We start from the raw sequence: 15838 nt of genomic DNA, 5'->3' as shown, positions 1-15838 counted from the left end.
AATGCCATGTTACAAGCTTTTCTGCCAAGAAGCCAGGTCTGCAAGCACTTTGGCTTTCCATGATGCCTCTGCTGCCAGTGAATAAAAAGCAGCCAACAAATAAAACAAACCAGATTTCTGCCAGAGGGTCACGCTTTAGATTTGCACAATGTGCTGATAAAGTGTTCAAATCTCAAGAAGAGTTTCACACCTTAGTCAGCGCTTCTGGGTGAGGTTGAATTAACTTGCTTTTCTCATGCAAACAGGGCATGTTTTCAGCCCAGCAGGCCTGAGCTGCATACTGGCGATTCAGCCTGATGCGGGCCCAGGGAAACTGGCAGGCTTTGTGGGGACCCCTGCGAAACCCCATGGGTGCATTTGCCTTTGTCACCTTTAGATCTGAGCTGCCACCACCCTGCCCAAGTATAAGCACTGTTGCCTGTGTGCAGTCGTGGCTACAGCCATCAACCTCCCACCTGCCAGTGATTCTCGGCAAGACCACAGGGATGTCCTTGGCTACCTCCAAATGAAGTGTCATAGCTGTTGGTGGCACTTCTAGCATACACACACATGAAATTTAAGGGAACTAACAAGGTCTAGGTAGAAACAAGCAGGAGGGAAGTGGGCTAAAAGTCTTACTGGCAGTCCTGGTGAAACTCTTAACCAACCCAGTGCCATACATCCACCGTGCACTCACCAGGCTGCTGCAGACACCTCTAACTGTGGTTTAGATGACACCCAGAACAAAGCGCAGATGTGTGGGAAATGTGCTAACCAGAGCCGGGGCCTGGTTTCTAGTCTTACACCCAACTGGTTGGTGTAGCTTCAGAGCTGGGCAGCTCTGTCCTTTGGGGATGGTCTCTGAAACTTCTTGGTGTCATTTTAGCTAGCTAGGGCCCAAATTAGGCCCAATCCAGCAGATGCAGTTCCTGTAAATTGAGCCTTTCATCCAGTCCTGAAATAGGGACACTTTCTACAAGTGATGGAAAGAGCTGTCACAATGCCAATACTCAAAAGCAGGAAGCAAGATAGAACAGGTAGTGCAAGCTAATGCTTATCTTGGGCAAAATAAAATTTAAAGAGTAAAAGGAGTAAAGGGTGAGAGTGTAGCTAATGCTGTTGTGCGGCTTTACAAAAAAAAAAAAAAAAAAATCTTTGGTTGGATGACAAGGTTGGTAAAAGTTATGTTGGAGATTTGCAGCTTCGGCTGGCATTGCCTGCTGATGTGAATGACACTGTCTCCAGCCCAAAGCAACATAAACCCCATAAAGAATTACAATGGAATTTGGCCTGATTAGCTGTGAGATCTCAAAAAACCGTTGTCAGTGAGGGAAGCCCTACTGAACTGGATATATTGTTTGTAAAATCTCTGTGGGAACCATGAGTACAGACTCAAAAATGCTTCAGTGGTCTGAAAGCAAACTGGGAATCAGAGCTAGCAGGGTGAAGTGATTAAAATGCTAGAGAATTGCACAGTGATTCAGCCAGCTCTGAGTAATCTGGGGTTTCTCAGATGATTCACCTTGGCTTTTATTATAGCCAAAAGTTACATGCAGGTGGGCTGAACACCACAGACCATGTCTGGAGCATGGGGGGTGCATCCGCCAGGAAACCCTGAAGCAAACATGGGCAGACACTGAAATTGAGCGCCCAGCTAGATGTTTCAGTACAAAAAGCTGATGCAATCTTTGGGTGTTCACAGCTGTACTACATGGGAAGGAGCAAAAGAGGGAAGATTTTACCATTGTAGAGCTCACTACTAGGGCTGTAGGCATACTTCAGGTGTCCGAACTTATAAGAGGTGAAGAAAGTACAGAAAAGATATAGCCACCCAGGTGATGAATGGGCTGAGGAAAGTCCTCTCAGTGAAAAATTCACTGCTGTCTGCTGAACTTCTGGAAAGAAAGTGTATTGAAGTGAAAATGGTATCACTTTTGCTCTTGTTAACAGTCTTGCTAATCTAGTGGGATTTGGCATACAATAAACTAACACGGGGCAGTTCACACCAGAAACACACAAGCTAGAAATCAGGTATACATATTTAACAGTGAAAGGTACGTGACTGGAACTTCAAGCGGGAAAAGGGGACTGTTGTACATCTGAGGGCCTCCACATCAAGAGGAGCCATCAGTCTGGGAAGCAGGCTTTAGCCAGACACAGTGGAGGAGCACAGCACAGGGGGCCTGGATAAAGTCCTACAGCCTCTGATGGGCAGGGAAGCAGAGCAAACAAGCCATTGGGACACTCTCAGATGCATCCTTCCTCCCTGCTCCCACAGGCCTTCTCTGATGACTTTAAGTTGAGGAAATTCCTTTCTTTGATATTTCTTCATTTTTTTTCAGTGATTTATTCTCAGGTCAGCTGGGCCATTTTTGTGGCCAGGCAGAGTTCTGCAAGCTTGTTAATTGCTTATCAGTTTGGGTGCTTTATGGAGATTCCCCCAAGATTTGAGGCTAAGATTTTTAAAAACAAGTAGCGACCTAGGCCACTTCATTATTAGATTTTTCCAACTCAAGGGGAAGAATGCTGAGTGTTTTCCAAAAATCAGGGCATTTTAAGTAAAAAATAAAGGCCTTGGAAATGGAAGCTGATCAAACCACTTCTGATGAAGATAAATGTAAGCCCGAATATTGCAGAAGTTTGTAGTCCCTTAACACAGACATTTAGGTCAAAGAGAGAAAAAAAAAAAAAAAAAAAAAAAAAAAAAAGCTCCTTCCCTGGATCAGTTCTACAGTTTTTACACCACCATCACAAATTAATTAGAAGCACTAGCTTCTAAAATTTTAAATTAGAACCACTAGCTGCAGATGAGAAGCATGTAAATCTATAAATTTAAACCAATAATTCTTGGTAAAAAAAAAAAAAAGTTTGAAAAGGTCAGGTTTAGACTGGACAGGAGGGAATAGTATAGAGTCCAGGATCTCTGCCACCTTCACCTAAGGCTTTGTAGCACTGGAAAGTGCTTTCTCAAATATGCTCTGAGAGTGGTGCTAACCTGGAGATAACTTTAGGGCAGCAAGAATCCAGGGCACAACCCAGCTTAGTCCATTGCATCAGAATGAGATATATTCTGATAAAAAAAAAAAAAAGCAAAGAACAGAAACGTGGAGCTATTACTGTCTGCCAGTGGTGAAGACTTTACCACCTGTGCTTCAGAGCAACCACAGAGGTATTATTTTGAACAAGAGTTGGAGATGCTTATACTGTGGTCCCACCCAGCTGGCCAGCCCAGGGGCCTCATTTGGGATGTTTGTGTTAACTTCACAACAAACTGGACTGAGCCCTGGTGCCAACGAGGCATCCTGCCCCCAGCCACATCCCCTTGTTAGCTTGTTTTTCTGTTCCATCAGGAAGACTTGCTGCAAGCTGCCCAGGAGGGACAAAAACACTGAGGCTGTGTGTGGTTTGCTGGGGCCATGGCAGCTTGCCCCTGTGGTTATTGCTGTATTTATAATAAAAGCTGTAAGTCTTGTAATGCTTTAAGCTCCTTCTCAACACCAGGGAGGACAAAGCGCCCCTGAGGCTGTGGCCATGAAGATAGGGTGCCATGGGTCCCACCTGCTCCCTGACATCTTTCTCTTCAAATTTGCTCAAAGCCATTCAGAGGGTCTTTTGGTCCTGCTATATCCTTAGGTTGCTCTACAAAAACTCAGGTGATTTTCTTGAGCATATTTGTTATTGCTGTTATTCTTTAGATAGCAACATAAACGAACATGGCCTTAATGGAGCAGGATATGGGCTCAGCTTTCAGGACATGACCTGTAAATGCTCTCGAGCAAGTGAAGTTGCAGATAAGCATATCAAGGCATTCTCCTGGTACGCTATCACTGATTCAAATAATTCTTCTCAATGGGAGCTAAGCACTGGGGTGCTTTTGAAAACACCACAAGGCATCAGTCTGAACCTCTAGTAGGACAAGCACCTTTAGAAGTCTGGCCCTACAGAGCTCACAGTTCTAAATATCAGTTTCAGAAATGACTTAAGCACTTTTTAAGCACTTAGGAGAATATGGCCTGACAGTATGATCCTGTGTAGACCATGCGTCCTAAAACTGAGGTTCAAAAATCACCAAAAAATGGTTCTGAATTTTTCACCCATGCCTCTCAGGGCCGCGATTTTGTGGTCTTGATGCTAGGACCAGATCCATGGATATAGGCATTAGGGTTCTATGCTGCACTTCTGCAACCTGAGATAGCTTCCAGACAGTGTCCAGCCCCCAGGGACCTGCCACAGGATGGGAAAGTATGAGAAATGTGTAAGACTCATACTGAATGCACCCAGCTAGCCGTGGTGGCTGGAAGAACCACACTTACATCCCTTCAAAAGCCATGCAGCACTGTGATGGAGGCTGCTAGTGGCTACCCAAGGTGCCCCCAAAGGGCAGTGGCAGAGCTGAAGAGGGAAGAGGTTCCTCCAAGAGCTGCCCACTGCAGAGGCAGTCTGGGGTGGTCATCTGGCTGGATGGTGGTGGCCAGGATCACCTTTTTCTTGGAAAATTTGCTTCACAAACATTTCCTCTAGCCTGGTAGTTTCCCTATTTGGCTTTTCCATTTAGACAGTTGCTCGTAATGTTATTTCTCTATTTTTTACACGCATACTTGAGCGTTTTGCCTGTTTTCCCTTACCTGCTCTCCCTCAGTATTTCTTTTCCCCAGGCCTTCCCTTCATAAGTGGCATTCAAATTTCCTTTGTGTTTTCTGTTGAAGGAACATCAAAAATAGACAATTGTTAATAGCAGTGTGCCCTGTTTATGCTTGTTTGTAGTTACCACTGGTTCCATCCTCCTGCTGCCTTTATTGCTGCACCTATTTACTTCCTGCTCCTCGCTTTTTGTTATTAATAATATCACATTGCCATGGCATCCTTGAGAAACCTGAGAATGCTCTCCAGAAATGGGAGATCTGTTAAATCATCTTCTCCAATCCTCCTTTTAGAGGGCAATGCACATTATCCCTTGACTGTGTCCAGATGAAATTATCCCTGGCAAGATTGCATTATCCTCTGGCCAACGTCCCAGTTTACCGTTTGTTCTCCTATTCACTTTGTCCAAGTTTAGCCTTTTCCTCCTCCTTTTGGACTTTTTTTTCACTGCCCAAACTTTTGTAATTTGTTTCAGGTGCTCTCTTTTTTTATCCTGTTGCCCAGTTCACTGCCTCCGGCTGCATTGCCTCCACACAGAGCTTGCCCCAGGAGACCAGATTTTGGGAGCTGCTGTTTCTGCATCTATATTTATATCACACAAGTACTTAATAGGCTGCTGAAACTTTATTACCAAAATGTCTCACCAAAATGATCAGACACTTTTGTGCAACATCCTTCCCATGAAAAGAGGCTGAATCACAGAGAAATTAAGTAATGTGGTCATAAAGAAAGTTGGTTTCTCAAGTTTTAGGATTTCTGTCATATCATTACCTTGCCAGTCTGTCTACATTAGACACTTGCTATTGTCTCTACCAAAATACTGTATTGGGCTGTCTTTGATCATCATTGATGTTTGTGGTGGTGGTTCGCAGACCAAAACCAAAAGCAAGCAGTGCTGGCAAGTGCAGTGTTTGTGAAATCCCTGCAGACATCCAAAAAATAGCAAAAAATGAAGTAGAAGGGCTCTATCCTCTTGGTCCATCCTTTTGTGCTGATGCTACACACTATTCACCTGTCAGGGTTTTGCTTTAACTTTGAGGAATTCTAGTAGGGGTGAATATTCCTCTCACCACAAGATGCCACAAAAAAAAACAGCTACCAAGTAAAATGTCTCTGCCCTGGTCTGCTTTGACTAATAAAACTGTTCCCCTTTCTACTTGCACAGTTCATAAACACTTCCACCACTTCATCTATACCCAAAGTAAGTATCACTTAGATTCCCGGAGTTAAGCAGTGAAGAGCTTCCCAAAGTTCATGACACAACACTTCTTATCATCCTGCTGTGGCAAAGTATAGGTGAAATATACTTGTCTCTTACCTTAATTCGTAGTTGCGTTGAAAACCAATGTTTTCTTCAGGCTGAGCCTGATGGTTTTCAAATGTATATTTCCTCTTCTCTAGTGCTTCTGCCTGCCCTATGAAACCTGAACTATGAAGCAGGGCAGCTTCCTGGGCTGAGCTTCAGGGTTGAGCTGAGAGTATTAATGTACCCACTGTGGTCCTGGTGTCATGTTGTGAAATAGTGAAGCAGGATACGGCCAGTCAGGGGGGCAGAAGTGCGTACAGAAGGATTGCAGAGGAGAGAAGTAATCCCTTGGGATCTTCTCATCTTCACCCCAACCAGGTGCACAGTGCTGGGGGCATTTCATCCAAATTCTGGCCTTTGTTGTGAGGGTGCGGGTCACCCAGGACTGCACCAGGGGATGGAAGGGACCAAGCCTGAGGCCTGGGGATGGTCTCAGATGCAAGGGGCTGGGGGGAGCTTGGGTGGTGACTGGGAGCATGGGCAGCGTGGTGGAATCTTTGCTCCACAGGGTTCTCCTGCACACTGGCCCCTGGTAACCACTGTAGCCCCAAAATTACCATTGCGAGTCACTGGTCATAAGGTTTGTACTGAGTTTGTACCAAGGCTTGTCAGGCCTACTTGGCCTGAACTTTCAGCTGACCTACTGGCAGCTTTCTTTTACTTGGTTTAGCGGTTGCAGCACTTCCTCTAATTGACTAGGTGTCTATGGCTAATTTCTTTTACTTTTGTTTATCTGTGTGATACAACTACACTTTACACAGATAGTAATGAGCAGTTATTCTATGCAGAAAGAGGCGGTTTAGAGCTGTCACAGTGGTGTAGTGTAGAGAAATACAGGTCTGGTATGACAAGCAGGGGCCACGAGCTTTGGGGACACAAGGGTGCAGGCATGGGAGGCCTTGAGACTGGCATTACACTTACAATAAATTCTTGACTTTACCTATACATGCTGCTTCTTTGCCCACTAATAAGGTTTTGAGCATAACATCTCCCTGCAGACCACTGGACAGGAGGAGTATGATAGCTTATAGCTTTAGCAAGTTCATTAATCAAGGAACATTTCTGTCCCCAGACCTGGGCACACACGATGCTCAGGGTGTGCCTGCGGTCGTGGTTTAGCACACAGTGAGGTGCACCCCAGCTGGGATGAGTGGCACATTTCCAGGCACTGTGACAGGAAGCTGTGTGTTGTATTATCGTGGGGATGCAAGGCACCGCCTCCACCTGGAGGGGTGTACTACTGCCAAGGTCCTCCAACACACGCAGGAGGACACTCCTACAAACACCTCCAGGTACTGTCCCTGCCTCAGGTGCCATGGGAGTTTGAAATGCTGGGCCAGTGACATGACTCGGTTTTGACACCTTTCTGCACCCTGTAGCACTGCTGGAGCCTGCATCTCTGACACACGGGAGGAGACACACAGGATGCTCAGCACGTTGGCTGGGGCCATGCAAACTTGGTCCCAGGCACCCCCCGTACTGCCGGAGCTGGATGGGGTTTTGAGCTGGAGAGCATCTTCCAGGTGGTCTGAGCTGTTTGCTCACTGACTGATGCAGCAGGCTACCAGGCAAACACTCTCGTATAAATTTAATCCTCTTATTTCCGCCAACTGCATGAGTTTTTGTTGTTGTTGTTGTTCTTGTTTGTCCTTTTTCTTTCTTGACTGCCAAAATTACAAATTTTCAACTTTCAAAAAGATAATTTCTGGTATACAGCATTAAGGAAATGTTCTCATTGTGAGAACTGCCAGATTCAGAAAGGCAAATTATAGCTTCCTCAATGTCAGTGATGGTTTGAAGTTCCCCCTGCAGCACTACTCCATCCATGTACCCTGCAGAAAGTGCACTGGGGTTGAGAGGAAACCAAAATCTAAAGCTGTCTCCAACATCCAAGCACAAACACAGGCTGGGCAGAGAATGGATTGAGAGCAGCCCTGAGAAGAAGGACCTGGGGGTGTTGGTTGATGAGAAACTTGACCTGAGCTGGCCATGTGCGCTTGCAGCCCAGAAAGCCAACTGTATCCTGGGCTGCATCAAAAGAAGTGTGGCCAGCAGGGTGAGGGAGGTGATTCTCCCCCTCTGCTCTGTCCTCATGAGACCCCACCTAGAGCTCTGCATTCAGCTCTGGGGCCTCCAGCACAAGAAGAACATGGAAGTATTAGAACAAGTCCAGTGGAGGGCCATGAGGATGATCAAGGGACTGAGTACCTCTCCTCTGAAAACAAGCTGAGGAATTGGGGGTTGTTCTGCCTGGAGAAGAGAAGGCTCTGAGGAGACCTTATAGTGGCCTTCCAGTACCTAAAGGGGGCCTGCAGGAGAGGGACTCTTTTTCAGGAAGTGTAGCCATAGGACAAGGAGTAATGGCTTTGCACTAAAAGAGGGTAGATTTAGATTAGATATTTGGAAAAAAAAATTTACTCAGAAGGTTGTGAGGCACTAGCACAGGTTGCCCAGAGAAGCTGTGGATGCCCCATGCCTGGCAGTGTTCAAGTCCAATCTGAATGGGGCTTTGTGCAACCTGGTCTAGTAGGAGGTGTCCCTGCCCATGGCAGGGGGTGTGGAATTAGATGGTCTTTAAGGTCATTTCCAACCCAAACCATTCTGTGATTCTGTGATTTTCCTCACAGGGATGATGAAGGGCTGCATCCTCCCCAGCCTACACCTCCTGCAGATGAGTCTTACAGAAAAGGCATGGATGATCCAATATCCTGGCTGGTACTGGCTCCCGGGGCTTAGTCAGTGGTACCTGAGACAGCATCTCTGATGTCGCTCTTTGCATTAAAAAATCTTGCAAATAGGGTCAGGACTGCTCACATTACAGCAGGAGAGGTTACCTCCAGCCACTGCTTGCCTCTGGGTGGAAGCAGTTGATAGGGACAGGACCTCCATGCTGATGAGTTTCTCTGAAGGCTGTGGCCAGCCCCTTCCCTCCCACACTGCCCAGCACCGAAGTGGAACCAAGCAAGCCAGGAGTAGGCTACCACCTTCATGAAGAAATGAAGTTTGCCAAATGGGATAATCACTACAAGCTCTAATGGGAGGGCGTCGAATCAGGTTGACTCGCACACATCCTCAACAGATCTTCCTTGGAAACAGAAAAGACTTTTGTTGTACTCTGCTGTTAGTGATAGCCCTAGTTAAGAGCATTACTCATTATCATACTGTGTATTTATAGTGTAACATGAATATGTGTGGAATGAACACGGCCTGAACGACAATTGCAACATGAAGAAATATCTCTGCTTTCCATCTTGTACCTCTGTTCACCCTCTAGGCACTCAAGGCACAGCTCAGAGATAAAGTCTGAGAAAACTGCTGGAAAGACTTTTATTTGGGGCTATACATAAGGGGAAAAAGCTGGGAAGAAACAGACATTGCAACCCTCATAACTAGAGAGAGTTTCCTGGGAAGGGCTAGCAGGAGCACATTGTCTTCCAGCTACAAGGCACAGGAAGGTGCCTGACAATGGTGGCTTTCTGGAGAAAGGGGCTGTCTCAGCTCTTGAGGGCAGGGCTTCCCTGGGGTGCCCTGGGCAAGTGTAATTGCCTGGGGAAACCAGGGGAACTGCTGCCCTCCTCAATCCTAGTGCCGCAGCACCAGAACAAGGGTTTGGCATTGCAGCAATGGCCCTTGAGGATTTAATTCCTTGTATATAAGAAGAAAAAGGGCTACTGTGGAGAATAGTCTACATGGACAGTACTTTCTGAACATAATGGAACAAAAATGTCCATACAAACTTGCAAGCATCCAAACCTTGGTGATAAAAGAGCATTCTGGTTCAAAGTTTCACAGAAGTGGATACAGCCCTGTTTTGACCTTGGCTGTGAAGAGCACTGCCAGGGATGTTTTGTTCCTTCAACTAAATTTGACTTTAAACCATGACATGTTTGGTTTCCACTTTGAAGACACAGTAAAAGCATCTCTGAATGATTGCTCTGAGGAGTGAACTTCACACACACCTCACATACAATTTGATTTCCGTGCCTTGCCTCTGCAGGAGAGCCCAGCAGAGGGAGCCTCGTTCCCTCATGTCGCTGCCCTGCAGAGACACAAGGAGACGGGGCTTCCCAACCACCGGTAGGAGACAGATTTTCTTCTTCATTACAAGGGTGGAGAGGCAGAAATTGCCCTGAAGGGAAGAGCCACAGAAAGCTGACACACTTGCATTCAAAGCTTGCACACTTTCTGCAAGCAGGAGTGTGGCCCAAACAGGCATTGGACATGAAGAACACGTATCCCCACATCAGACACCAAGGGGATAAGAGCATTGAAACAGCTTGATGTGAGACTCTTGCTCATGCCTTGGCGACCGCAGCTGGGCTCCTGAGCTGATCACTAGCCTCCAGCTGCCGGGAGGGGGCAGTGTGCTGCTGCCCTGGGAAGGTGATGGAGGCTCGGCCACGCCTCCTGGAGAGGTGTCCTCATCCCTGGGACAGTTGCTGTGACACACATGTGACACAAACTTCAGGTTTTACCAGAGTAATACCCATCACTGGAGAGCATTGCCAAGGCTGTGCTGCTTGTGGGTGTTGGCTGCAAAGCTGACAGTTAGACCCCAAAAAAATGATCAGTTAAGCCATCGGCTGGGCAGTCATATCCCTTCCCTGCTGGGCTCACCCAGGGTGGAGGAACAGGCTCACAGCTGCAATTCAGCAACTTCTCATTCAGAATACTGCAAAGATAAAATTCCTTTCTCTGTCCTGCCTTCCTTTTCTCCCTCTCTCCATTCCTCATGTTGCTCAGGAGACCTGTGAGGCAGAGCTGAAGGCTGATGGGTGCCCTCACACCCAGCACCTCTGGAGACAGGCTCTGGCGTGGACACTGAGGACCAATGGGGCTACACAGAATCTGGAGAAAGCAACTGCCATGAGCAAGGGGAGGATGAATGCAGCTACCTTGGACAGAAACCCAAGGAGGCCTCCCAGCCTTGCTCTCTGCTCTCTCCCTGCTTCCACAGCTGAGTTGCTGGGGCCAAGACCTGTTTCCTCAATCACCTTTCATGCAGGAAAGCGCTGCTTTGTTCCAGCGACTTGGCAAATGCTTACTGATGTCTGCGACTCGTTGCTTTGCCAGGTGCTGTGCTGAAGGCTGATGCTGAATGAAGCACAGCCTCTACAGATTCCTGTTGGTAGATGCTCAGCTGTGTCTGTGTCCTTTCCCTCTACCTGTCCCTGTGCTCACCAGCACATGCTGCTCTCTCATCCGCACCCAGAGATCAAGGTTTCTGCTGGAGCTCTTTTCTGAGCCAAGCACTGATTTCCATTGCCCCCTTGCTCCCCTTCGTTCCTCTCCTCCTTGCCCCAGGGACTGTGCACCAGCGAGCCCAGAGAGCAGGCACAAGAGGCATCATTTCAGCAGCTCTGCTCCAAAAGATTTGGGAAACTCTGCCCATAAGCCCTGAACAGAGGGTTATGCATAGACATTTTTGCTAATGCTGCCCAGATCCATGCAGAAAGGATCCCCCTCTTGAAAACTGCCACAACCCTATCTGCTGGTCGACCAAGACCTGCTCAAACATTGACATGGACTGGGTACTGTTTTGGGAGATTGGTACTAAATGGGCATTTCACCTCAGATCATGATTGATCATATTTCTCTGAAACAGCCTCCACAGCAGTCAGTCAGTAAGCTCAGCATCAATGTTCAGCTTCAGCAATGAGTGAGGCTAGGGCTGATTCTCCATGGCAGCCACCATGCTTCAGAGAGGACTATCATGTCTTTGAAATTCAGAGGAGCCTATTCATGTCGTGATGGTCTTGGTGCTGGCTTACAGAGGGTGCTGTTAGGAAATGGAGAGCTGAGCAGAGATCTGCCCTGCTCCACTCTGTTTCTTAGTTTGCCACCTCCCTTTGGCAAAGCCAGAGCTCGGGCTGTGCTTCACCCCTGCAGTTTGTTTCACATGTGAGTCCCACACCTTGGCACCACGCTCACATTTGCTAGAAAGATCACCTTTATCTTGAAGTATGGGTCAGCAATGGTTAGGGCTTTGAGGAATGATTATCCTTGCTGCTCTTCACCAGTTAACGTCCTTTTTTTTTTTTTTTTTTTTCTGTAGAGAAAAGAGAAAATAGGGGACCACGTGGCCTTGTTCAGAAGCCCTTCTGTACCTGCAGGATCCTCAAGGACAGGAATGAATAACTGGGCAGCAAATAGTGGCAGGTGTGACATCAAGACCTCAGCTGGTTATGGTGCCTGAGTGCCCTTTTCTTTCAAAACTCATGTTTTACCTTCTGCAAACCGAAGCATATGGAGGATTACAGAGACACTGAGCATCCTTGGAGAGTGCCAGCTGAAGAAAAGGTGTGTGAATAAATGTCTTTGTAATGCCCGTGTGCATGACATTGCACATATATTAATGTCAGTGGGAAGTGTGCCTGGATATCAGGGCATGGTGAGGAAAAATAGCATTTAATGAGGTAGCACAGCAGGCCTTGCTGTTGGCTTGGTATCACTCTTCTTTTGCAGGTGTCTTGTCCTACATGGGGTCTGATGCATCTGTTCATGCCAGAGTTACAGTAGCACTCTCTGACTGCACCAAAAAGTATGTTGTACTGAGGCAGCAAGTCCTGCCAGCTCTGAGATGAGAGTGGTGTTGGCTAGAGACGACACCCCAGCAGATGCATGAGTCAGCAGAGTCTGTTGAAACCCAAAATACGACACCACTACTCTGAGTGGGAATTTCTATGATGCAGCTCTGTACATTCTGGCATTTTAGCTGAGTGAACAGAAACATAGATTTATGCAAAAATGCGCATCCCTGCAGAAGTAAGTCATGCAAAAGTCATGCATCAGAACTGGCATGGTTCATCACAACTTTGCTGTGGCCAGCATTTTTTGGCCAAACTGCAAAGCATATGTCCAGGAATAGCTCTGATATGAATGTTAACAAAAAAATGTGCGCCAGTCTGCATTTCACAGAGTTACAATGGACATCTTCAGACCAAGGATATAATTCACTTTCTATTTCCCAAACTTTTTTTACATTTGGACAGAATACCTTGTCACTTTTTTTCCTTTTTATTTATTTATTTATTTATTTTTCTGTTGTGATCTATTCTGGATCTCATAGAATCACAGAATCATAGAATATCCCGAGTTGGAAGGGATCCATAAGGATCATCTAGTCCAACTCCTGGCACTACACAAGTCTACCCAAAAATTCAGACCATGTGACTAAGTGCACAGTCCAAACACTTCTTAAACACTGACAGGCATGGTGCAGTGGCAGTGACTGCTTCCCTGGGGAAGTAGTTCCAGTGCGTGACAACCCTTTCAGTGAAGAACCTCTTTCTGATATCCAGCCTGAACCTCCCCTGCCTCAGCTTGACACCGTTCCCGCGGGTCTTATCACTGGTCACTAAAGAGAATAAATCAGTGCCTGCCCCTCCACTCCCCCTCACGAGGAAGCTGTAGACTGCAATGAGGTCTCCCCTCAGCCTCCTCTTTTCCAGGCTGAACAGGCCAAGTGACCTCAGCCACTCCTCATATGTCTTCCCCTCTAGTCCCTTCACCATCTTCATAGCCCTCCTCTGGACACTCTCCAACAGTTTCACATCCTTTCTGTACTGTGGTGCCCAGAACTGCACACAGTACTTGAGGTGAGGCTGCACCAGAGCAGAGCGGGACAATCTCTTCCCTCAATTGACCAGCAATGCCGTGCTTGATGCACCCCAGGATGCAGTTGGCCCTCCTGGCTGCCAGGGCACACTGCTGGCTCACATTCAACTTGCTATCAACCAAAACCCCCAGATCCCTCTCTGTGGGGCTGCTCTTCAGCGTCTCATCACCCAGTCTGTACGTATAGCCAGGGTTGCCCCCGTCTCAGGTGCAGGACCCGGCACTTGCTCTTGTTAAACTTCATGCAGTTGGTGATCACCCAGCTCTCCAATCTGTCCAGATCTCTCTGCAAGGCCTTTCCATCCTCATCTGAGTCAACAACTTCTCCAAGTTTGGTGTCGTCAGAAAATTTGCTCAAAACATCTTCTACTCCTAGATCCAAATCATTTATAAAAACGCTAAAGAGAACTGGCCCTAAAATGGAGACTTGGGGGACCCCGCTGGTGACCAGCCACCAGCCTGATGTGGCCCTATTTACCACAACCCTTTGAGCCCTGCCTGTCAGCCAATTGCTCACCCATCGTATAATGTTTTTGTCTAGCTGTATGCTGGACATTTTGTCCAGTAGGATCCTACGGGAAACTATGTCAAAAGCTTTACTAAAATCCAAAAAGATCACATCAGCTGGTTTCCTCTGATCAACTAGATGGGTGATCTTATCACAAAAGGAAATCAAATTTGTTAAACAGGACCTACCTCTCGTGAACCCATGTTGGCTGGGACCAATGACTGCATTGTCCCCCAGGTGTGCTTCAATAACTTCACGGATAATCTTCTCCATAATTTTACCAGGCACTGATGTGAGACTGACAGGCCTGTAATTGCTAGGGTCTTCTTTCTTGCCCTTCTTGAAAAGTGGTACAACATTTGCCAGCTTCCAGTCAACTGGGACCTCTCCAGATTCCCAAGACTGTTGAAAAATAATTGAGAGGTCCCATGATGACTTCAGCCAGCTCTCCGAGCACCCTGGGAAGAATCCCGTCCGGACCCATGGACCTGTATGGATCCAGGTGCAGCAGCAAATACCACACATGTTCAGGGTTGGTTGGGAGTTTATCATTCCCACCGTCACAGTCCTCCAGCTCATGGAGCTCAGGGTCCTGGAGCCCATCAGCAGTGTTGAAGACAGAGGCAAAGAAGGCATTAAACATCTCTGCTTTGGCTATGTCCTTGTTTGGAAGGTGACCATCCCAGAATAGTTAGTAATTTCATGGTGTTTCACTACTGATAGACTAAAGCAGCACTTTCAAGAGGATGAAAATAACACAGGATTATCCTGAACAAGACCCAGTTACTGGGGGATTCTGAGTTTTCTGCATGCTCGTGAAGATACATCCCTGTGCAGGAGCATCTTTCAGCCAAGAGAGGTGTGTGACACAAATAAATGCCTCTCACTAAAATTTCTTTTATTTTTCTCATGTTTTTACCAGTTCTGATCTCTGGGCATACATGGATGTTATCACAGCAGAAAGGAGGCAAAGCAGCACTTCTGGCTGGGAGAATGTGTCCAGAAAGGGGTGTTTCTGAGACTTTCCCATATTGTCTGGGAGCTATTCCACAAGATACGTGTCTCAAGGGGAGATGATGTGACCCCTCAGACTGAACTTTCCTTTGGGGTTGATACCTCCTAAGAAAATTGAGACCATTTGCAATAATAATTGCAAAACACAGGACTGTACATCTCCACAAATCCAGGAGCAGCAGCATGTCTTCCTCTTTCCTGGTGACTTGGAGCTACCACTGAGAAAGGGGCACCTACTGAGAGACAGGGGCACCTTGCAGACGTGTGGGGAAAATTGCAGATCTCTTCCAATGATGTTCCCACCTCTGCAGACTAAAGCACTGTTTCAAGCTGAAGCTGAGGTTGCTGGTTTTGTATGAGAATCAGCTAAAGAAACCAACCTCACTGGCTTGTGGTCAGCATTGGTCTTCACTGCAATACACAGGTAAAGAATAAAGGAAGAGGCAATTTTTGACTGTCTGCTGTTAGATTGAAGACCTTGTCAGTGACTTGGCATTGAAACATAAGTGTGTGAAGGTATACTCAAGTCTCAGGTGTCTATAACCTACAGAGGCATTGATTTTGGTATTTTTTCCTACACAGAGACTGTGGATGACAGCCTGGGGAGTCTGCTGTCTGGAGGAGACCTGGAAGACTCGCTGGTGAGTTGCTCCCTGGCTGTCGCCCTGCGAGCTGAGCCCAGGGGCATGCCTCAGGGGCCCAGGTTTGTGACTGGGATGTGTGGGGCTTTGCTACTGGGAGAGGCCGTGCTGGTGGGGACAGTGAGGGTGTGG

General features: G+C 47.0%; 1 protein-coding gene across 1 annotated transcript in view; it reads left to right on the top strand.

Moving 5' to 3' along the window:
- The window catches only part of GLB1 (galactosidase beta 1), a 96504-nt gene extending 84546 nt beyond the window's left edge, over positions 1-11958 (top strand). Inside the window, exons 16-17 of the mRNA XM_040546846.1 lie at positions 9924-10003; positions 10670-11958. Of these exons, the coding sequence (XP_040402780.1) occupies positions 9924-10003; positions 10670-10691 (102 nt within the window). The 3' untranslated portion in view covers positions 10692-11958. The remainder of the gene's footprint in view (positions 1-9923; positions 10004-10669) is intronic.
- The last annotated feature ends 3880 nt before the right edge of the window (positions 11959-15838 follow it).

Source organism: Cygnus olor, chromosome 2, assembly GCF_009769625.2.
Source record: "Cygnus olor isolate bCygOlo1 chromosome 2, bCygOlo1.pri.v2, whole genome shotgun sequence".
Taxonomy (NCBI): Eukaryota; Metazoa; Chordata; class Aves; order Anseriformes; family Anatidae; genus Cygnus; species Cygnus olor.
The sequence above is the reverse complement of the archived record's forward strand: the minus strand, read 5'-3'. Positions and strand labels throughout refer to the sequence as shown.